The 24,885-nt window shown below is 39.4% G+C and overlaps 1 protein-coding gene across 3 annotated transcripts in view; it reads right to left on the reverse strand.

Moving 5' to 3' along the window:
- Positions 1-24,885, reverse strand: part of LOC124795048 (tetratricopeptide repeat protein 30A) — a 184,878-nt gene that overhangs the window by 140,784 nt on the left and 19,209 nt on the right. For 2 of the 3 annotated variants that reach the window (XR_007016639.1, XM_047258838.1), the window contains exons 3-5: positions 18,264-18,473; positions 7,779-7,904; positions 7,520-7,655 (exon numbers count right to left, since the gene is read on the reverse strand). Coding sequence is in view for 2 of the 3 variants with exons in the window: in XM_047258838.1 (XP_047114794.1) it covers positions 7,520-7,655; positions 7,779-7,904; positions 18,264-18,473 (472 nt within the window). In the remaining variant the exon portion in view is untranslated. Of the gene's footprint in view, positions 1-7,519; positions 7,656-7,778; positions 7,905-18,263; positions 18,474-19,083; positions 20,229-24,885 lie in introns of those variants that run through there. The other variant, XM_047258839.1, reaches the window with a different exon arrangement.

The following is a 24,885-nucleotide window of genomic DNA, read 5'->3' on the forward strand; positions in this document are numbered from 1 at the left end:
TCAGTCTGCATTAGTCTGTACCAGTCTATAGTCAAGTTTCAGTCTGCACCTAAGAAGATTATCATATTCCTGTACATAGCCATGAAGATAAATGTATAGACACTTTGTCAAGTATCAGAGATATGTGAGAATAAGATTAATGTACCAAGACCAAAGGAAATTCAGATTGTCAATTGTAAACAGCATCCAGAATCAAGTTACGTAATGTCTACGCTTTTTATTATTTTAATAAATGTGTGTGAAAATTAATCAAGTTCTGTTTAAAGTTGGTCACCGTCAATCTGCTACTCTAAACGTGCAAGTGGCATTTCTATCGTCTGACCTAACGGCAGAAAATAAACACGCCACGCTAAGACCACGAGACACATTGCTGACACTCGCCTAGTTCGTTAGAGCGACAAGTCAAATAATCTGATGGTGTGTGTACGGAAGGTTTTACAGTATGCACACCACACTCCACCTCGTGTCGCCTAGATGCTCTGAGACATTACGACGACGCAGCTATATAAAGTCCACCCTGCTGTCGCAGTCATTCAGTGTGGACAGTTTTGTTCAGTGCATGCTCCTGATGTGTTTACTGTTCTGACTTTAGTGTCTAGTGGACTATTTTATATGACTATATTTTATTCATTTACTTTAGTCTCTTAGTGTACTGTGGATTAAGTTTGCAATGGATAAATTTGTTACCAAAAAGCCACGCTTGGAAGTTGATGATACTGCAAGTCAGCCTCCAACAATTATTGTGTCATCAGTTGCTTCATTGTCTTCAGGTGAGAACCATTCGCACCCGAAACCTGTACAATCTGGTAAGGCAAAATCATTGCAGAAGTCTTGGTTGATCAAATATACATGACTAGAATATGAAGCATCTACTGAAAAGTTTTTTGCAAAACCTGCAAAGAGGCAGATGCTAAAAATCTATTACAACTGTCTTCCAAAATGGAGATGCATTTACTTCCATAGGGTTTTCTAACTGGAAAAAGGCTTCAGAAAAATTCCGTCTTCATGAAAATATGTTTATACATAAATAAGGTGTTCTGAAACTAAATTCTATCACTAACCAAAGTGTGGCCTCCCAATTGAATGAACAGTTAGATAGTGATATGAAGAAAGGCCATTTAGCTCTTGAGACAATTTTTACTTCTGTGCAATTTCTATGCCGACAAGGACTAGCAATTAGAGGGCACAAAGATGTAAACTCAAATTTTTTTTCAATTGTTGGAACTCCAAAAGAATGACATACCAGAGTTTAAAGATTGGTTAGGGCATTTGGGGTATAAGTGGATGTCCCACAATATTCAGAATGAGATCATTGATCTATTAGCAAAGTCTGTGTTCAGAAAGGTATTGGCTTCAATCAAAAAGACTGAACATTTTTCTATTATGGTTGATGAAACAAGTGATTCTTCGATTCACGAACAAGTGTCATTTTGTATTCATACGTTGAGGATTCCTTAATCACCAATGAAGACTTTATTGGCCCCCAACACTGAATCACAAGCTCTGTTTAGTTGTTGTAACATTAAATTTTCAGTTTCAAAATATTAGTACTAGTTTAGTACTGTATTACTTTATTACTGTATTAGTTATTTTCAAATACTTAAATTATTTAGGGTATAAGACCCAATTAAAACCCGCTATTTACATACTTTTTGACTGAAAGTATTAGGCATACCATATTAACTTTATTAACTGTATTAAAGCATTAACTTTGAGACATTGTTTTTATTTAATGAACCCTGAGCCTTATTCAAAGTAAGCTTAAATTAGCTATTTCACTTATTAATCAAAGTGCTATTACTGTGCGACAGCAATATTTTATGTTTTATTTTTTAAATGATACTTTAGGATTTATTTAAATATAATTTCAGTCTTTTCAGAGCTATATATTCACTGCTCTGTAATAGTCTATAAGCATGATTATTACTGTAAATTAAATTAGCTTTTTAAGAAAATACCATGCTTGTTTGCTTTGTTTCTTTCTTCAAAGCCAAAAAAAGTGTCAGGCTTGTCGAGTTTCCTGGAGTGTCGAGTTATCAAGAGTCCAGTTTTCGCGATTCTAAAGTTGATCATATGACTCTAAAATGCTTTAAAAAACTTTAAAACTCACTATTTTTCATCTAAAATTTAGAAAATTTCTCGGGGCAAGACCCAAGTATGGGCCCCACCAATATTTTTTATAAGTTGGTGCCCCACATTGCATTACTCTGGAGTTACGAAAAATCGGGCAGCATAAGTCAGGGTATTACTGTATATTAAATTCTGGTAAATTACAATGCATGCCTTCTTACACCAATATACAAAGTGTACTACAAAAAAATTCAAACCAACTGCCTGACTTCAAAAATTAAGAAAATACCATGAACAGACAACTCAGTTTTTTGGATGCATGTATTTTTATCCACATTTGTCTTCATAGACACTTAAGTATAGCAACAGACTTCAACATATAAAGCATGTTTCTTATCTTTAATTATATTCAGTTATAAATACACCACAGAACCAGATTATGAAAGCTCCATCTCTGAGTAAATGCAAATTTTGACTAATTCCAAGTCCTTAAAGAACTCTTTCATGAGAGTGTCTATGGGAAACAATACATAAATGAATGAACATGCCCGATATCAAGATATTAAGTACAATGATAATTGTGATGTGATGCTTCAAGTAGCAAGTGATGGTGTCGCCTGATGTCAGTCTGGCAACAGAGTACCTGGTGCACCATCACTGACAAGTGCCTTGGCACCACTACCCAAGTGGGGCTTGATGCCAGAATGCACCCTGATAAGGCCACCCACACCTATCAAAATCCTGTACATTAACCCAGCTCAGGACCGGTTTGAGCCAGCTGTGATTCTACTGTAGTGCAGATGCAGTGGAAGTGCACGCCGGTTGGTCTATTAGTTTAGTTCTCACTATGGACTTCATTTGGGGGCATTTCCTCTTTGGACTCTTTTAGTAACTAGCTGGACTTTGACAGTGCTTGAACTGAATTTTGGTATGATTACTTACTTATAGATAGCTTGCACTTCTCTGGGAAATGTTCTGTGGTAGAGTTCTGTGACGTATCTCAATTTTTCAAATAAACTGCAGTGTCTCAATCAGTTTTGATTGCAGATCACCTTTACAAAAGTGATGATGAGTCAAGACTTATGATGACTGCAAATCAGACTTTGAACATTTAGGCGAGAGTGTAGGTCTTCAATCATGGAGCAGTTACTAACACAAACTATGCAGGGTTATCAAGACCTAATTAGGGCAGCAACATTACAGGCAGTTTAAGCATTGATGAGTGAGACAGATACGTTTTCAATGCCATCACCAGCGTTTATGGCGCATACACATTTTAACTAGCAAAGTGAAGGGTGAGACCCTCACCACTAACAGCAGCAGTTACATTTCACAACTTGTCAAATTTTGTGACGTGGAAAGACAAAAAGCAATATTCTTGTCAGGAAACCCTGAACTGCATCACTTAGTACAGAAACTACAGTAACTGATGAAACTGATGGAATCAGTTAGAATACGTTCCTTCCTACAAGAACACTTTTTGATGAAGAAATATGTTACTTCATCAATGTTAAAAATCTGGTGAAAAAAAAAAATACAGCGTCAATCAGTTTTGTGCATATTGGGTTGCCAAACTATGTGGATTAATTAGAAATGGCAGTTTTTAATGTTTCTGTAGACAGAACCACACTGATCATCTAATCACAGATGTTATAGTGCATCTTGCCCTCAATTCAAAACTGTGGAAACACATAGTGAGGAAATTAGATTTTTTCTGAGGAAAGTAATGAGAACAGCTGAAGCCTATGGAATTACCTATACAGATCAAAGTTTGTTTATGAAAGAAGAAGACTTCACGGCAGTCACCGCTAAATCTCACCTCTCTAGCACAGGTCATACAGGATATCACACCATCTCTGATGGGGCTCTCACCTGCTCCTTGACCTTGATAACTTTGTCAACAGCCACACCAGTGACAATGGGCCAAATCAGTGACAGCACCATTGTCCAGCTGTAACATTTCTTTCTTCACCACATATGCTGCATGTGCCCACACTGGCAAAAACTGACATTTGCAAGAGGTATGTTTTAGTAGCTCTAACACAAATGTGCCCCAACCTGTGGAAGTAACCAAGTGAGTGACAAAATCTATGGAGGTGCAGACCTCTCAGACTGCAGCCCAGTGAATGTACTTAGATGCATTCATATGTGAACTCTCAGTGAAGTTATTCCTTCCCACAGACACCATCACATACCCTTGCTAGGAAAACTTTCCATTTTACTCACTTTCTCACAATAAAGTCACTCATCCAGTAAACTTTCTTATGTTTTCTGACCACAATGTGGACAATGATTTTGGGGTAGACTCTTTCTACAGTTTTGGGTTTATGGTTCTGAAGGATGTTGCACTGCATCACCCTAAGGCTCTCTGTGATACATATGTTTATATCTTCTCACCTAGGTTAAGGAAGATGACTGATTTCAAAGCTCACATTGTTCTTATGGTGGCGCAACTGATACTTTTTCAAAGATTGCGTCGTGCCCCCAGCTATAAAGGATACACTCAAAATAGAACTGGACAGACTCACTCATGAAGATGTGATAATGCTTATTCCTCATAGTCACTGGCCACACCACTGGTAACAGTATGCAAACCAACTGCTACTTTGAAACTTTGTGGTGATCTTAAAGTAAATATAAAAGTATAAGCCGAAGTGGAAACTTATCCCCTACTGACACCAGGTGAACCCTCAGCAAAATAAGATCATGCCATCTCACTCTGTATAACTGACCTCACAGAGGCATAATTTCAAATTCCTTGAAAGCAGCATCACAAACTTACTCAGAACTTGATATGCATATGACCCCTACCATTATAATCCATTGCCTTTCAGTATCTCTTGAGCCACTGCAATATGCCAGTGTTTTATGGGTCCACTATTAAAAGATATTCCAAACTGTGCCACATACCCTAACAATATCTTAGTTACAGATACAACTCCAGATGATCACATTCACAAGCTCTGGTTTCAGAGACAGGCATCACTGGGCCTTAAATGCAGCCTTTGCAACCATCCTTGATATATTTGAGGTTCAAAATCTTAGCCAATGGACTCAAACCAGTGAAAGATTATGTTACGATAATCAACAACGTGCGACCACCCATTAATGTAAAAGATCCAGAAATGTTTCTTGGTAAGACAACCTAGCTGAACTTTCTCACTGATTGAACCAACTACAATGCCAAGGTGGGTGTGTCAAATAGTCACCTCATTGTCAATAAGCTTTCCAGGCTTTGAAAGATTACAATTTACACACGTGGCCTACTGCTGGTAGTAGAGACCAATGCATCCACCCATGATCCTGTCCCATAAATACTCTTATGTCACAGACCATCCTATTGCATATGCTTCTAAGACCTTATCCAGGCCCCCAGAAACACTATCTTCAAATAGAATGGGAGGTTTCTGCGATCATCTATGCAGTCCAGAAATTTAAATTATATCTTTATGGACAGAAATTTCATCTTGTTACCAACCACTGAATGTTGCTCAGCATCTTCCACGTTGCTTACTAAAACAGGCCACTGATTGTCTCCAGCACTGGGCACCATATTTGCCTAATTTCCACTATTCTATCTATCACTGGACAGCAATATTACAAACTAATATGGATGTAGTGTCCCAATTTCCCATGGGGCATGACCCAGCTTTTGACCAACACAAATAGGTGTGTTTCTAGCTTGATTCAGATCTGGGTTCAGCCATTTCAGATATCCCCTTAACATCACACAGTGTCATGGCTATCACCTGAAAGGGCCTGATATTATGTCACCTCACACACTTTATGCAATCTTATGGCCAGACACAACTCCTGACTGCAGTTTTCACACTTAATGGCCATGGTGAAATCAGCTGCAACTAAACAATGGGGTCCTGTTGAGAGTCTTGGATGAGGACCACTGCCAAGTCCTGATTTCATCTCTTCAAGCATGAGTGCTGCACTTCTTGAATGCTGCCCATTGGGTCATATTCTGAATGATAAGTTTGGCAAAACAACATATGTTCTGGCCTATTATTGACTATGAAATTGCAGACCTAGTCTGTCAATGCTATGTTCTCTCCCTGACCAGATGGTGCAGAGGTGTGGAAGTCTAACCATCTAGATTTTGTTGACCCATTTTTGGGCTCCTTATATGTTGTGACGTTCCTTTTCTCACTTCCCTTTTGTGTTCTACATGTCCCAGAGCACGTCTGCCATTACTATCATGGCCTTGCAAATAATCTCTGCTCTTGAAGGCAGCCCACACACTTTGGTTTCAGATATCAAGATGGAATTCACCTCCCATGATTCTGAACAGTTTTGGGCCCATAAAGGGACTCAATACCTTCATACTGTACCCTTTCAACTGGTCTTTAACAGCCATGTGGAATGCTTTGTCCACATTTTTAAGACCTAGCTCCACAAGGAAATGATGTCCAAAACTGCACCTAATGCCTCCTGTAGTTTTCTGGCAACTTACATAGCCACTCCAACTGAAGGACACTGTCAGGTGGGGTGGCTAAGTGGCCACCCTCACTGCAGCTTCACAGACAGCCGCATCTGCCACTGGTGCATGTCGTCACCAAGGTCTCTCTCTTCCAGGTGGAGACCCCCCTCTGGGGCTGTATGTTTGGACACTATTCACTCTGGATCCATGGAATGATCTCTGCCTGCTACAGGCCTTTGACGTATATTGTGGCCTCTGCGGCCCATCAAAATAAACTTCATCTCCATCATCCTGGCTATCAGCAATCTTCTTCTCTAGCTCCAGCAGACTATCTGGTCCTGCTGCGGCTCATGCAACTTCCATCAAGCCCTGTGGGCTTCCACAGTGATGCCTTTGGACACTGATCTCCTGGTCTTCCCCTAGTTGTGACTCAGACCACACATCACCTACATCATCTCTCCTGGTGGTCGCTGCTGGGTGAAAGGGAGAGGGGGAGCTGTAGTGGCAGGAGCTGTAGTGGCGCCACCCACTGTCATTATGGAAACAGAATATCTGGTGTAACAATAATAGCAAGTCCTGTGGAGTCACTACCTGGATGATGCTTGCCACCAGGACTGCACTCTGATAAGACCAGTCCTACCAGAATCCTGCACATAAGCTGGCCCAGGGTCATTTGTAATTCTATTGCAGTGCTGATGCAGGGGAATGTGTGTTGGATAATCTATCAGTTTGTTTATCATTACAGACTTGGTTCATGAGTTTGTTTATCATTACAGACTTGGTTCATGAGTGTTTACTCTTCTGTTAATAAATGACTGAACTCTGACACTGGGTGAACTGGACTTTGGTTGGATTGTTTACTTAAAGATAGGTTGCAATTCTTCAAATCAACTGGAGAAAGTTTCCATCAGTTTCAAGTGTAGATTACTTTCACAAAACATATGAAAGTATGGCTAGTTGAATAAAGTACAATATATTGTAGAAAATCTAATAATTCCAAAGTACAGTAGAAAATATTACAAATGTGCTTTAAAGCTGGAGCATATTCTTTCAGCCTGTAATAGCAAAGAGCTATGTTGTATGAAAGGTGTGGATTATATCCCAAAATCTGTACTGCTGATGTGAATTTTTGCAAGGCATCTTCATATCTTCCTTCCTAAAAAAAAGAAGATAAATTTAAGAGTGATATACAATACAGCACACAACAAAACCAATAAGCTAATCCACTACATGTCATGTGAAGTTACCCACAAATTTTATTAAAATCCACCCAGTTTACCTTATATAGCAGACATCCAAGGTTAATTTCCGTATCAGGGTCATCAGCTGGACCACTGTCCACGAGACCCTTTGCTCCAGCCAGATCTTCTTCTCCATATTTTATGGCAGCTTTTAATTTATTTACCTTAAAAACAAAAAACACAAAAATTACACTACAGGACTTGAAATAATGTTCTTTTTTTGCAGTGGGTACAAAATTTTGTTTACTCTACTGACAAAAATGAAAAGGAAAATCTAGCATCTAATTTAGTATTATGGATTTTCATGTTACAGAATAAGCCAGAAATAAATGAATGAACATACTATAAAACATAACTGTATTATCACAATGAAATGATAACTGAGTGTAGAGTTCCACCATTTTTTTCCAAGATAAAAAAAGCAATAAGCATACAACAAAGAACTGTAATACTATCACTAAATTTTAGGTATTACTGAATTAAAAACAGCTCCATTGCACTTGTGTGTGAGGTAAAGCAGCAGGCACACAGGTGCCAATATGTAATTTCACAAGCGAACCTGTTTGTACATCACAAGGCAGCTGGGCCAAGATGTACAGTTGTGGTGACATTGTAGAAAGGCCTTTGCAGCTACAAACTGGCCTATGGAGTATTTCCACATCATAATGACAAAGGAGTGTTGATTTGAACATGGCTGGAAGCAGTGTAGTGGCACAACAAGCGTGCTATGAATCACTATAAGTACCCTCTGATTTTAGCTCAGTTACGTGCAGTCTGACAGCACCCTCTGCACCACTGTGTCCACGCAAGTCTTCATCATTCTATGGACCAGCCAGTATCTGATGCCGGTTTGGACAGTGAACTCCACCAGATCGCTCACAGTTCTCGGAACATACACGTGGACTTAGAATTACAGTGCAGATGAGCCTTCCCCCAGGCTCCACTGTAGCACCAAACTGCTGTCTTGGAGAGTAGTAGTTTGCAGCCATGGTAGTACTGGTACTTCCATATGAGCTAGCTTTTAATTGGGTAGTAATGGATGCCTATGATAGTCCAGCAGAAGTACGTGTTGCTTGTATTGTTCACTCAGGGCCACATAGTGCTAATTCAGACACACGGTGCTGAGTGGAGCAAACAATGTCAGCAAAGCAGGACACAGATGTCAAATGGTCATCCTGCTACCATGACCTTCAGACATCCTCAGCACAGCTAGTGGACTAGTGCCTAGAGAGGATGTATCCAGAGCAATGCAGCATGTTGTAACTCAAGGCAAAATAAAAACGCTGTACCTTACAGTGGAGTTTTCCTAGTCACTCTCAGCCAGCACCACTGCCTTCACAACCTGCCACTTCATGACCTCTACACCACAGCAGTCCTAAACATGTTATGTTGCTATAGAATAGCTGAACTAACCAATGATATGATAACTGAGTGTAAAGTTCTACCACATTTTCCAATGATAAAAAAAGCAACATTAATCATGCAACATAGAATGAGTGACTAAAAACAGAAAGTTATGTCAAATATATGGAACTCATGAAGGAGAAATTGTAATTACGACATTATTTACATAGAAGAAGCTTTAAAGATGTATGCATTCAAAAAATTGCTGAGCTGTAGCTTTGAGCTCTACCAGATAAATGCCAATTGTAAAAGATTTAATTACTCAGTTACATTAACAGTTCATGGTCCAAAGTTTAAATGGAACACAGGGCTATTAAAAACCAAGAACACACAATGAAACATAGAAACATATAGCCATATCATTCCACTACCATGAAACTTGGTGACTATGTTATTCCTTCCCTACAAATCTGAAATGGTGGCAATGCATGGAGCAGGGAACAGAAACTGTTAGGCCACAAAATACAAAAATTCTGTCACAGATTTTATTTTGCTTCCCAGAGGTATAACCCTTAAACAAGTCAGTTAAATCTTAACAAATGAACTACAAACAATTCAGAAATAGTATTCGATATGGAGTTAAACAGCTGCAAAATCAGTATTTAACACTGAAAAATTTTCATGATAGTAATTTCAAATCACTCTTTTATAATTTTCAGTTACAAAAGTGGTCTCACTAGTGGCCCAAATTCCTACAACATATGAAAGCAGAGTTATAAACATGCAGTATAGATAGTTACACAAAAGGAAACACACAGATGATGCAATGCTTATTAAAAATTGAAAATGAAATTTGTGCCAAAAACAATTACAGTCTTCAAGTTGCACCCACTTTTGATATGTAAGCACAATGCTCACTTACAGGAATAAGCACTATTTGGCACACAGCTGAATATGTAAACTACTCAGTATATTAAAAGTGACATATTAAAATGATTCACTTAATATAAAACTACTACTTACTTGTGACATACTTGGCCCACAAGAATTAAAAAAACTCATGAGCTTATAAAAAAGTACACCATAAAACAGCTTACATAAAATCATTATAGAGTGAGTGAGTGTGTGTGTGTGTGTGTGTGTGTGTGTGTGTGTGTGTGTGTGTCCAACATCTCCTTCTAAACCACCTAAACCACTGGACTGGTTTCAACCAAACTTGGTACATGTACTGCTTGCTATATAAGAATCAGCCCTGTGGGTATTAAAAGCTCCTGGGCCCCATAGGAGCAGAGATCTCAGCAAAAAAGGGACTTCCAACCCTGACATGTAGTCTGGCCCTTTCCAACATGCATATTGTGCAGGTAGTATCCTTCTCAGGGGTTACAAGTGCTGATGGGCACAGCTGAGTAGAGAGATGAACAGACAGATTTGGGAGTAGAAGATGGAAACAGAGAGAGAGAGAGAGAGAGAGAGAGAGAGAGAGAGAGAGAGAGAGAGTAGGGAGGAGAAGGACAGAGATAGGGGGAAGATAAGATGGACTGAGAGGGGAAGGGTAGGATATGGACTGAGAGGAGAGGGGAGGGGAAGGGAGGGGAGGAGATGGACAGCAGGAGAGTGGAAGAGGAGCTGGACATAAAGAGGGGAGAGGAGGAGATGGCCTTAGAGAGGGTAGAAGAGGTGGGAAGAGAGAGGAGGCAGGTGGAGATGGACAGAGGGAGGGGAGAGAGAGGAGATCGACAAAGAGGGGATGGAAAAGAAGATTGTGCAATATATGTGAAGTACATGTATGCAAGCGAAGCCATGGGGAAAAGGTTAATAACACAATTGTTCTTAGGACATTAAATATCAATGTGAAAACATATTAATGACTTCTAGCACTGTCAATCCTAGAATTTGAATTTAACTGGCATGGTGTCACATGAGGTCAATGGGCACACCTTTTCAACATAACAGTAACATTTACTTAATTTTATTTTTTAACTCTCCTAAAGCCTGGTCAAGAGCAATACAAAGAAAATGGGCCTCTGACAAATCATTCACAACTAAAATACAGTTCTGTAAAATTAAGGCTCACCAGATTCAATGGAATTCCAATGTGTTGGTGAAATTCATATAATACCTCTGGTGAAAATAAATGCACTTCACTAATTGCCACATGGCATCCCAAACACCCACATGCATATCTCTGTAAATTGAGGCCAAGGGTCTGAGTCTCGCTTGTTGGTCATCTCCTGTTGATTGGCCATTAACCACTCCCAGAAAATGATTACAGCTACTGCTTAACTATGGCCATCGACTCCACTCATACGAACTCCAACCACAATCCCATCCCACTTGTGGCATAAGCACCTGTTGCAATCTATCTGAAGCACAACCTATTGCTTAGCAGCTGAGACCAAGCAATAAATACAAAGAATACAGACAGAGTGAGGGTAGGTGCAGATGTGCTCAGCATCAAGTTCACTTTGCTGCCTCTATGTGTGTTCCCTGCCGGAGTGCCACAGTATCCATCACCCAGTCACAGAGAAACAATGTCTTTGGCACACTCACAACTTATTGATATTAATCAGTACATGGATCAAACTTTGCCATTCAATAAAACATGTTTCCAACTATGGATAACTTGGCTGCAGAATTCTGTATTTTGGGTGTTCGTAGATATTCCACCTCGAAAATCACTCCATTGTTGTTCTGAAGATGCTTACCATGCAACCCTTTCCTCATCAGAGAAAAGAGGAAGAAGTCATTGCAGAAAATGTCAGGAGAATATGGGAATGAGGTAATATTTGATAGCCAAAAGAAGCAGCTTGTGTGATTGTGTCCTTTCCAGAATGAGCCAGGGTATTGTCCTTGGACAGCTTCTTGTGACACTTCATTTTGACAACCTGCTATAACCTTGTCAGATTTCAGTAGCATGTTCCTGGGCCACTTATGAGCACAGTTCTTTAGCATCACATCATATCAGTCCCAGAAAAACATTCAGGATAACCCTGCCAGATGGGGTTGGATCTCTTTTTCAACAGTGCTGAATCCATATGTTCCCACTGCTTGCTTTTCTCCTTTGTCTATGGATCATAATCATACACCCAGAATTCGTTTATGGTGGTTAGGTGGCTAGAGACATCATCTGGACTGGACTGACCTGACAGAGCAGCAATATTTCTGCTGCTAGTTTAGTTTGACGGACTTTTGTAACAGGTGCAAGCAGTTGCAGAATTCAGGTGGCAGTGACTTTTGTCATGTTCAAAATGTTGTGTAAGGTGTCAAAAACTGATTCATAAGTGATTTTAACTTTTCCCACTATCGCCTCGATTGTGATATGCTAGTCTTCAAGCACCAAGACCTCCACTTCGCTTCCCGTTCCAAGTACTTCAGTACTTCACACAGAGATGGTTTGTCTCTTCATTATTTGTCATTTACATTTTGCTGACCACACTGGAAGTAACTGCACCACGTACCCACTGTGTCATATAATGGAGCATTGTTGTCATACACTTACACCAACTCACCATGAATTTTTGTAATGTTGTTCCCATTCAAATGCAAGAAACCACTTACTGTATGATACTCCACTTTATCAACTGACTGTGCCATTTTGTATAGTTTCTTCTAGCAGCATGCTACAGGGCTGTGGTGTGGCGATTTCAATGTATACCACAAATGCAGGCATGTACCATAAAAAAATAAAAAATTATTTACACAGCTTTATTTTTGATCAGATAATTAAACATTATGGCTATCTCTCATACATTAACAAAATTGCTACTTTTCCCCTGAGCAGTAGTCAAAAGGAAATAATAATAAGAAAATTTTCTCTCTATTTATGTTTTTCCATAGCTATTTTGCCAATGGTGTTAATTGGTAACTCTAGACCAACTCATGTTTTATGTTTCTTCTCACTGACAGCAACAACATGACAACACATGAAAGCTAGTATGTATATGAGGGTGGGACTAGGCAAGAGTGTAATCTGGATACAAAAATAAGATGGTCAAATCTGTTATTAGAACAGTAAAATGTGATCATGATGATCATTAAAATTTTTTAATATGACCTTATACATGATTAGGCAAGAGATCTTCTGTCCATATGCCATGTTCAGTTAGTTACTAGTCCCATTGATGATCTTCACCATAAATGTTACGATGTGGAATGTAACTATACACACTGGCCATTTATAATTGTTTTCTACCAAACTGACTGATTACCCTTATATCCAAGAATTCCTCTATGGTACAGAAGGTGTTGTTAAGGAGAAACTTACTTAATCTACATTTGAGAACACTTCTGCTACCTGTCAGACTTTAATTTCCATAGGTAGATTTTTTAAAAAGTTTTACAGCTGCATATTCCTTCTGTGCAAGAGTTAAATTCATTAAATGGTAATGCACAAAATTTTTCCTTCTAGTGTTGTACTTGTGAGTATCTCTGTTATTCTCAAACTCGGATGAATTGTTGATAACAAATTTCATAAGTGCATAAATGTACTGGGGTTAATATTCTCAGCTGCTTAAAGAGATGTCTGCAAGAGGTGTGTGGATCCCACGCACAATTCCCGTTACTTTCACTGATGTATAATGAATTTTTACTTTTTCTGGCAGTCTAGTTATTTATTCAGAACTGCCAAACTTTTTGAGCTTAAATTCTATGTACTTTTATCCTATGACTATCTTCAATACTTTCAGTACTTACAACAAAGGATGATTCATTCCGAAGCAAACTCGTTACAGAACATCTGTCATATTCTCAATGGTCTCTGAAGTACAGCTATTTGATACCTACGGTAGTGCAAAGCTGGCCAAATGAATTCACAGATCACTTATGGAGAGATACGCACATCACTAAATGGATGGAGTGATGGGCCTTGCCATTTCAGATTGTTTGATTTGTACGTGGGTTGGAAAAATTTACAATGCATTTCATATTCTATGCTGTCAGTCCATGAGTATTTAAACATGGAGTGTTTGCTTACACAGTGTCTGTTTACAGTCACTGCAGTTTAAATGGGAGGGATTTTGTTTGAGAATGCCTAGTCCAGATTCCTGAATGAAAAACTTCTCATGGAACAATGTCTTTGAAGGGCCTCAACACACTTTGTGAATGTGGTTTTCCTCCCATTTTCCATGTCATATAAGAAGAAAAAGGGGGATAAGACTGGACAACGTCCTGTAAGACACAATTAGGAGATAATTAGAGAAAGAACACAACCTTAAACAAGACACGGATAGGAACAGAAGTTAGCTGTATCCTTTTGAAAGGAAGTACTCTGAAATTAACCTTAACTGATTTATGGAAGCCATGAAAAACATAAATCTGCATGAGCAAATGAGGGTTTCAATCCTATTCCTCCCAAATGCAAGTCCAGTAATCATAAGCATCTTCCTTGGTTTCTACACAACTGATGAATCCAGAAAATTAAATGTGGCACACAGTACAGGAGATCATATCAGCTATAGGGAATTTTGTGAATTTATAAGTGCCAAGGATGTACTGATTTTAGAAATTTGGTTTCCTGATGATCAGTTTACCACTGATGGAATCAAAAAATATTATAACTATCATACATATCTCAGTAGAAATTCATAAACTACTGTGGATGACACATTTCAACCTTGTTTTTCAGTTTATGTAAGGTGTTGCATCACTGATAATCTACTCATTGGTCCATACCCTGAATTAAATCTTAATGAATCACAACATCTGCAGTTCTTTCACAAAATGTTGCTTGAATACTTCAAGGACAGTCTTTTGTTAATGAGGGCTAGTGTGTGTGAGGAGGTGTGTACTCATATTGATTCTACAGCAGGACTCCACACCCTAGTAATGCTTGAACCATTTGCAAGGAGTACTGCTGTTTGATGTTACAATGTAGTGATACTATACTCCTTACTCATTACTAGCTTCAGGAATTTTCTTAACTGAATGTGCCTTTTCTCTGGTGGAGGCACTGTCTTGCTATGTACCATCAACAATGCCTAAGTGCTATTGGTCAAGTTCACAGTTAGTATGCAGAGAGTTGCTATTGCAGTTATGTACAGAGCAGTTGCACAAAACCATGTCACAGAAAAATTGTTTGAAGAATTTGTTAGAAAGTATGATTACAAGTTGAAAGGATTATGTTGGATAAAAGTATAACGGTGATTTGTGATTTGGTTTATTTGTAGAAAGGCAGAAATTGTTTCTTTTGAGGCAGATGGGTTGGTGCAGCTCCCGATTAAGCTGTGACCCATTGGCCAATCCATGCAACTCCAGTCCAACTGCCAACTACTCCCACTGGCTTGCAGATGGCCTATACTGCCTGGCTATTCACATTTGAGGCAGCATCCAACAAAGATGCCAGAGCACCAGTGCTGCTATTATGTTCAATGCCCCTATTTGATGCTGCATCTTCCACTGCCTTGGCAGCTCTGGATGCCTCCGACACCCCAGACCTGACTGCTCCCACCAATGTGACTACTCATGTTGCCAAAGCTGTCACTGTTGCAGCCTGCAATTGCTGACACTGCTATCACTGCCTCCTGCTGGTATCAGATGATCCATTGTCCCTCCTCTAAGACAGTAAACTATCACATACGAGTACTATGTGGCACATCTTTGGCCACTATCTCCCCCCCCCCCCCCCCCCCCCCCCGCCCCACACACACACACACACATCCCTCCACATGTAGCATAAAATTGGAAGCTCCTAGAGGTGATGGGCAGGCACTTCACTGTTGACTTTGGGACTGCCCTCTCTTCTCCGTGTGTCAGATACTCCCATATTTGCAGAGCCTCAATTACACTTGTTTGTATTGCTGGTGACAATCTCTGCACTTTCCAATGAACTGCTATTGGATATTTTGGATAGACTTAGTACTGCTCATCACAATCTGCATGATCCTGGTCATACTAATTTTGCACCAGCCTTATTATGTAGTGCTTTGGTGTACTAATGAAGTTCTGTCAAGCAGGCCAGATAAAGTAGGGCAGTTTTCAATTTTTTGTTCTTCAGTGCACAAAAGCTTGTGCGCTACTGTATTGCAACCTGGCTGAATCACAGTGTCACAACAATATAGCTCACACTCACTCTCTCTCTCTCTCTCTCTCTCTCTCTCTCTCCGTCTCTCTTTCTCTCTCTCTCTCTCTCTGTGTGTGTGTGTGTGTGTGTGTGTGTGTGTGTGTGTGTGTGTGTGTGTGTGTGTTTGTGGGTGGGTGGGTGGGTGTGGGAGGGGGGGGGGGGGGGGGGGGGGGGGGAGCACACATGCACATGCGTGTGATGGTCATATTCCACAACTGCACAATGGTAAGTTGTTTATTGAGGAAGAAATCCAAGTGTCAAAGAGCCGTGCTTAACCTAGAGATACTTTAGCAGCACTTCCAAGTCACTTCTGTGAGGAACTATGCCGCAGCCAGTTAGCAGACATTGCCAACTGTAAATTGTTTCCTTCATTTACACTCACTCATTCTCTCACAGACCCATGGCCTCTTGTCTCAGCAGTAAGGCACTAGAATGACACATTGTTTTGCTGTAGGTATTGTGTAGACCTTCTTCGCTGTTGCACTAGTCAGTTCACTGTTCTGAATTCTGTGTGCCCTAGTACCCAGTAGAATTCCTTCAGAACTGCATGCATAATGGATGGTGAATTCATTTGGTAAGTAAGTACTGAGAGCGTGGCTGGAGCAATATATACAGCAGAAATGTTTGTCCCCTTGTTTATACCCATCAGTTGATACTGACATATAAGGAGTGTTCAAATGAAAAGGCACAAAACATTGTAACAACGAAACCAGTTGAAATCTGCTTTAGTTACTTTGGGAGAATGTAGTAAGACATCTAGGAATGTCAATGTGGTGTCCAGTACAGTTGGATGCATGTGCCACGTTGCTTTAAAAAATCAAAGCTGTGACCTCAGCAGGTAAGGTGCTGCTCATCATGTTTTTCGATGTCTAATACTATTCAAAGTATAGGCCGTTAATAGGGACATGTACTGTGAGACACTCCGTAGCCTATGCAAGTCCATCAAGAGCGAACAGTCTGGCCAGCTCACAGAGGGAGTGATTTTACTCCACAATAATGTGTGCCCACATATCTCCATGCACATGAAGAGTAATGGTGAAGTTCATGGGGGAGAAGCTTGAGCAACTGCCCTACAACCTGGACATGTCACCCTCTGACTTCCACATGTTTGGTTCATTAAAAAAAACATCTCAAAGGGAAGTGCTTAAACTTGAGTGACAAACTGAAGGTACAGTGCAAGACCGACTCCTGTGACAGCCACAAGAATTCTGGGAACTGGGAATCCTTTAGCGCGTAAAACAGTGGGATAATTGTGCTCAGCCCTCTGGTGATCAATTTAAAAAAAATACCCACAGTGTTGTTTCATACATTTTCTTTTGCGACACCCCGCATACAATTTTTGTACTCATTTAAAGTGCTGTACACATTTAATTTGGAAATTCAGTCAAGAATATTTCTGGTCTTATATTGAAGTACATCTAAATAACTGAGTCTCATGAGTATCCGGGATGGCAGTTGGTTTCCACCAAGATTTGATACACAGTACTGTGTCTTGCTTCCTACAGATCCGGTAAGCCTCATGCATTTCAAGTGATTTATGAAAGCAATTTGCATGGGGAGGTAATCAACCAGACAGAATGTTCATGACTGTGGATCAAAGAAGACATTGCATGTCTGCTGTCATGTAAATACTTGTGGCTTATCAGCCTTGGCACAGAGATTGGTCACAGAACCATTTTTATAGGGACCTGTTGTCAGCTCAATTCCCTTAATATAGACATTATACTTGATGTTTTGTTGTGTAAGTCTTGCTGATTTATGTGCCTGCAGTCATAATCCAACCATGACCACAAGAAGGATTCATAGAACTGGACAAAATAAACCATGTCTGGTCACAATTATCTGTGGCTAAGGCACTTCGGGAGGTCCACTGTCTTAAAGTACCATAATTGTTGAGTACTGAGAAGAAACAGAACAAGAAATATTTATTGTGGAAATTTAACTATGAGTGGTTCGTTCAATATTGTTTACTGTGCAAAGAATAAAAATATGTAAAAACTGATCAAATTTAAAACTAATGCAATTTTTACATCAGCCCTACAGCACTTACAAATGTGTCTAAATGCTACACTGAACACAATTTTAAACCACATTGTAGATTAATTGAAGCACATGTGTCTACCTTGGTGGTATATGCTGGATCATCTATCTGAGTTGTAACTTTCATAGCCTCCTCATACAGACAGGCCTGATACAGAGACTGAGCATAGTACAATTTGTACTCTGTTTCTTCAGGGACAAGAGCTGTCAGCTGCTCATAGCAATCTGCAGCATTTACAAAATCTTGAGTATAGAAGTAACAGTATGCAAGCAATGAAAGTCCAGCTCTTGACTGAAAGAAAATAAAAAGGAAAGTAGTGATAGCACAAAAATACAGTACTTACAGAGGATATGTCTGCACATAATTACACACATTTGACAAGAACAACTTTCCAATCTATTAAGGTAACTATTAGTTCAAATGACTTACAAAATATAAATTATATAATCAAAAATGCAAACATTTTTGAACAAACAACTGACATCCTTCAGTGTCAATACACTATTAGAGCCTTTTTCTAGATTATTAAGTCTTTAAGAGAGAGGTGTGCGCTGCTGAAATGTTTAACTGAAAATGGAACAATACTGAGAATGGAATCATGTTAAGCAAGGTTGAAGCAAATGGGAAAAGTATGCTGATGAAAATGAATGGACTTATTTATAGGTAAAGTTACAGAGGCCAAGGTAAAAACCAAAAGTGACATTAACACACTTGTTTGTTGGCAACTTCCCACTTACTTACCATCATTTCATTTGCAGCTATAACCCAATCAAATCAAGCAAAGATATTTCTAATACAGCCTATTTGATTGATATAACAATCTCTGTTGCTTGATGTAGTAAATATTGCTAAGGTTCTTGAAGGTAGCTTTTCAGCAGAGCATGCTAAAGACTGTTGGTACCTGTACATTTCATCTTCCCCACAATAATGATGAGGTATTCCTGGGGTCTTCCATAGATAGTCAATATCACCATTTGAAGATGCAGAGGAGATCCTTTAGGTGAATGGACCAATAAGTTTGCCATGTAGTTGGTTAAAGATGCAAGTCATTTCCATTTTCAAGGCAAGCCATCATGGAAATGCACATAACTACAGATCTTTACTGCTGACATCAGTCTGCTGTAGAGCTAAGGAACACACATTATGATTCAGTATCATAACTTTCTTGGGAATAGAAAATATTTTATGGAGTGATAGTCCGGCAAGTAACAGGAGAGCTTCTTTGAAGTTTGGAAAACAGAAAAGAGATACAGGCAGTATTGAAGCTGGAAGGGCAGGTCCTGAGTTGTGCCTGGATAGTCCTGTCCTTAAGAGCATTGCCTGCACAGGCAAAATTCGATGTTTGAATCCTGATCTGGTACATAGTTTTAGTCTGCCATGATGTATCGGCACAGTGTGCATTCCACTACAGAATGAAAGATGAATTCTAAAGTATACAGTCTGCTCACATCTAGACAAGGATCTTATCTCAGTAAAAGATGATTTCCCAGTACAGCACAAACCATAGTAATATTCATGGAGCATGATGCTGTCCTCATGTAACATAAAGTGTACAAAAAAGACTGACAAAAAAATTCCCAATGACTCAGCATTGCAGGCTTGCCTTGTACAAATACATTTGTTGTCAATAATAAAATCATAACTGCAAAACCAGACTAACACCAAAATGGTCATTCTCTGGTCCCTCCAATTGCAGGTTTTGTCACTGTTGCATAGGGGCACTGGGGGATAGCAAATACACAAGCCACTCTTACTTAATGCTATGCATTTGTCAAGCGTGTGCTGAAAACCAAGCACGACCATGTACAGTGTTTACACTATGGACTATTCCCCTGGCAATGAAACAATTGTAACTGTGAATAAATCTTCTGAAAATCAATTTACCTACTTGTCCTGATATGTTATCAAACTACCCCCGCATTAATTGTATGTAGGCTCTCGTGGCTGGTGCTTACTCAAGTGAAAACTGATGATGATGTTTGGTTAGTGGGGGCACTCAATTGCGTGGTCATCAGCACCCTTACAATGACCCAATTTTTACACATTCCAAAGTTTTTTACACAATCCAATCTAGCCACTGTGATGAGTGATGATGAGGATGAAATGAAGAGGACAATACAAACAACCAGTCCCCAAGTACAGAAAATCCCCAACCTGGCCAGGAATCGAACCCATCCCATATGTAAATGCATTTACATATGTCTGCTTGTGTCTGTATATGTGCGGATGGATACATGTGTGTGTGTGCGCGAGTGTATACCTGTCCTTTTTTCCCCTAAGGTAAGTCTTTCCACTGCCGGGATTGGAATGACTCCTTACCCTCTCCCTTAAAACCCACATCCTTTCGTCTTTCCCTCTCCTTCCCTCTTTACTGATGAAACAACCTTGGCTTGCGAAAGCTTGAAATTTGTGTGTGTGTTTGTGTGTTTTTTTATTGTCTCTGTCAACATACCAACACTTTCTGGTAAGTTACAGCATCTTTGTTTTTATATTATTATTATTATAACGATTGTTCCCCTTTAGGAGAGCGATTGAACTTGAATTCATAATTTCATCTTCGGATGTTTTTCTTCTTTGCTTCCCAAAACAACCTCCTCATCCTCTCAGAATGCTCCTTCTTCCGTCCCTCTGTCCATTTTTTACCAGGCTGACGCGATGTTCTTTCCCCAAACTTCACACTTGTGATTTTATGCCGGCACTCGGTGCGATCTTCAAGATTTTTTATGTTGATCTGCTGTAGATCCCTCTGGACTTCTTTCAGCCATTCCATGCCACATTTACTCCTTGTTATAATATTGAATAATTTCTTTGCTGTTCTGGAGTCTTCCATCCTGTAGATGTGTGTATAAAATTTGGCTCGGCACTTTCTGATTTCATCTGTTACTATGTTGATCTTTCTATAGAGCTCGTTTTGTGGTCTCTTCATCCAAATGCCATTTTTGTTGATTGGACCGTAAATCTTCCTGAGAAATTTTCTTTCCTGCTTTTCTATTTCCTTAATTTTAGAATGACCATCAATCACCATTGTTTCAGCTGCATACATTGCTTCTGGAAGAATCACTGTTGTATAGTGCCTTAATTTTGCATCTGTCGAAATGCACTTCTTGTTGTAATGCGTCCATGTTAGCTTGTAGGCTTTCTGGAGCTTGGTGATTCTTTGTTCATTGGCAATTCGGTTTAATCCTGAGGACTGTATAGTTTCACCGAGGTATTTAAAATGGCAGACTTGTGCAATTTTACCATATTTTGTTATTAAAGGGGATTTATTTTCTGGCTGCCTTTCCATATATTGGGTTTTTTCATAAGATATCTGTAGTCCGGTTTTTTGTGAAATTTCATGTAGTTTTTCCACTGCGTGAATCGCTTCTGTTCTGTTATTGGTGATAATTGCAATATCGTCAGCGAAAGCAAGGCACTTGACTTTAATTCGGTTCTCTTTCTTGATACCAATTTGGATACCCTTTACATGAGGTTCCCATTCCCTGATTATCTTTTCTAGAACAATATTGAAAAGGATTGGGGATAGTCCGTGCCCCTGTCGGACTCCAGATTTGATTTCGAAGGGTTCTGATACTTCGCCCATGAATTTCACTTTGGCCGTTGTTCCTGTAAGTGTCTGTTCTGTGATTTTTCATGTCTTTCGGTCGATCCCAAATTCTTCCATGATTTTAAACAGGGTTCCACGGTCCACTGAATCATATGCTTTCCTGAAGTCGATGAATGTAACTACTGTGTTTCTGCATTTCCTCATTTGTAATATTGTCTTTAAGCACCAGATCTGTTCCGCAAATGACCGTCCTTTTCTGAATCCGGCCTTGTATTCACCAATTAGTGTATCTGCTTGGGATTCTATCCTGTTTAAAAGCGCTTTGGAAAGGATTTTGTAAGCGACTGGGAGCAGGGAAATTCCTCTGTAATTGTTCATGTCTGTCTTGTCGCCCTTTTTGTGTAGCGGGTGAATTAGAGCGCATTTCCAGTCCTCTGGTATCTGCTCCGTTATCCATATGTCTGATATTATATGGTGTAATTTCTGCATAAGTATAGGATCATTTAGTTTCCAGAACTCAGCAATGATCCCATCTTCTCCTGGTGCTTTGTTATTTTTCAACTGCTTGACTATCTCCATAATTTCTTCAAGATCCAGGGCATGTGAGTCTGGGTGTGTGAATACTGGAGAAGAGAAGACAAGTTTTTCTTGGGGTGGTTCGCAGTTGAGGAGGGAACTGAAATATTGGGCTAAGATTTTGCAGTTATTTTTCCAAAGAGCCATCGGGTTTCTTGAAGCACAAGCTAGGCGCTTGGTATCCCTGTAAGTTTTCTCTGAAAGTCTTATAAAAATTTCTTGTATTATTTTTGATGAAATCCTGCTGGATTTCAGAGAGTCTGTTGTTGTCATATCCCCGTTTTTCTTTTCTAATTATTTTTGACGTCTGTTTTTGGGTTTTAAGAAAGTTCTCCCAGTTTTCTTCAGTTTTGTGACTGCTAAATTTTTTCCATGCAGTTATTCGGTTGTCAACTGCCTCATCACAGGTTGCATTCCACCAGCGATGTTTTCTGATGCGAGGGGGTTGTCCTAATTTGAGGGCTTCCTGAATTTTCTCTGTTAGTTTCTTCCAGTCGGTTGATTTTTCCTGATTAATCTGCATGATGATTTTTTCTTTGTTCAGTTGCAGATATTCCGGATCTGGTTTGGTACTTTTGGGTGGCCTTTTTAGCATTCTGTTGGGTTGGAATTTTGTTTTTATTTGGAGAAGATGATGATCTGATTCAAAGACACCTTTGTGGGTTCTGATGTTTTGAATTTCTTTTATGTTTTCTTTGGAAATTGCGACATGGTCTATTTGGTATTCACCGTGTCTAAGACTGGGTGATCTCCATGTGGTTAATTTATGTGCAGGTTTTTGAAACTGGGTACTCAATATTTTAAGTCCAAAGTTTCTGCAGAAGTCGATTAGTTTTTCAACATTCTTGTTGGTACATTTGTGTTTGGTGTGGGGTCCAGTGGTATCTCTGAATTTTTTTTCCTTCCCTAATTGTGCATTAAAATCGCCTACTAAGATTTTCACATGGTGCCTAGGTACTTTATTTGTTGTTTCTTCTAGTGTTTCCCAGAAATTGTCCACTGTTTCAGGGTAGATTTTATTGTGGCGATTTGTGGGGGCATGCACATTGATCAGAGTGTATGCTTTATTAGCTGATTTTACTGATAACAGGGAGACTCTTTCATTGGGAGACATGAAGTCAATAACTGAGTCGAGTACGGAAGTGTGTACGGCGAATCCTGTTCCGAAAAGTGGAAGTTTGTCTCTTACTTTTATGGCAGGTTTGCCCTTGTAGATCCTGTAATTCTCTGTGTTAAAGTGTCCTTCATCTGTGAATCTTGTCTCTTGCAGTGCAGTGATTTTCAGGTTAAATTTTCCCATTGCGTTGGTGAGTTGCTTTAATTTGCCTGTTTTAGTGAGGGTGTTCACATTAATTGTACCAATAAAATTTTTACGTTTCGTTTTGAGAGTGTGACGAGTTTTTGAGAAGCTCCGATTCTTCTCCGCATGGTGTCCCTGATCCCCCAGAATCCGATGATCACGTGAATCCAGTCAATCGACTGGTGCCTGGGGTAGTGACTCTGTGGTCGTCTTTTCCATCATGCGTTCAAGTTGAATTTTAGTTTTTGTGGTGATCTCTGTTGAGACCACAGGTATACGACTCAATTTTTGAGTTCGAGAAGATTTTGTGCAGCCGCCTCAACTAGAGGAACAGACGCTGACCACTAGCCGCCAAATGCTGAACAGACACCACTGGGTTTATTGGTTTTTGGTCCGCCCTGGGTATTTCATTTCCCCAGTACCACCTATATCTAGGAAGCTTTCCCCTATCCGCCACCCGGGGAGGCGCCCGATGGGGGTACCAACAACCCCACACGGGTTTGTTTATTAAGTTTGTCAGATATATTTCCAGCACCATAAATTTGCTCCCACGATTCTTTTTTTAAAAGATTTCGAAATAACTCAATATTCTGATCATTGTAAGATCTGGTCTCATATGTACTTGTCAGTTTGTTGGCCTTAACACATTCAATACTGAAACTCATGGTTTGTCCACAGTGGTCTCCAAGTCCAGTCTTTATTATTTCTGCTTTGTAATGTTGTTGATTAGAGTTAATTATTATTTGATCTGTTGTAGATTTTGTACAGCAAGTTTCTTCTGTTGGCGAACATATTGTGATTTTCAAGTTATAAGAAAGTAATAAGAAATTCAATAGTTCTGTTCTTCTTTTATGGCTTTTGCTAAAGTCTATAGTGAAATCACGGCATATGAGTAGTTTTTGTTTATTTTTTACAGTTAGAATTAATGTTTCTTCCATGGGTTGAAGAAAGTTTTTTATGTCTCCATTAGGAGATCTGTAAAGGCATACTACAGTTGTTCTGTGTAAAGGTAATTCTATGGATGATATTTCAAAATCCTTTTCCCTATTTAGTGTCTTTAGCTGTTCCGTATTTTTGTAAGCTATTCCTTTTCTGGTGAAGATGCAATTTCCACCACATTGAAGATGCTTTCTACAAGTGTAGGCTGCCAATTCATAGTTTGTTATGTTCCCTGTTTGTAAAATATCCTCTCTTAACCAGTGCTCATTAAGATATAGCACAGAAGCACCATTTAATTCATTTGAAAGCATTAGTCCCAATTCTATTAATTTATTGCACAG

Source organism: Schistocerca piceifrons, chromosome 4 (genome assembly GCF_021461385.2).
Source record: "Schistocerca piceifrons isolate TAMUIC-IGC-003096 chromosome 4, iqSchPice1.1, whole genome shotgun sequence".
Classification (NCBI taxonomy): Eukaryota; Metazoa; Arthropoda; class Insecta; order Orthoptera; family Acrididae; genus Schistocerca; species Schistocerca piceifrons.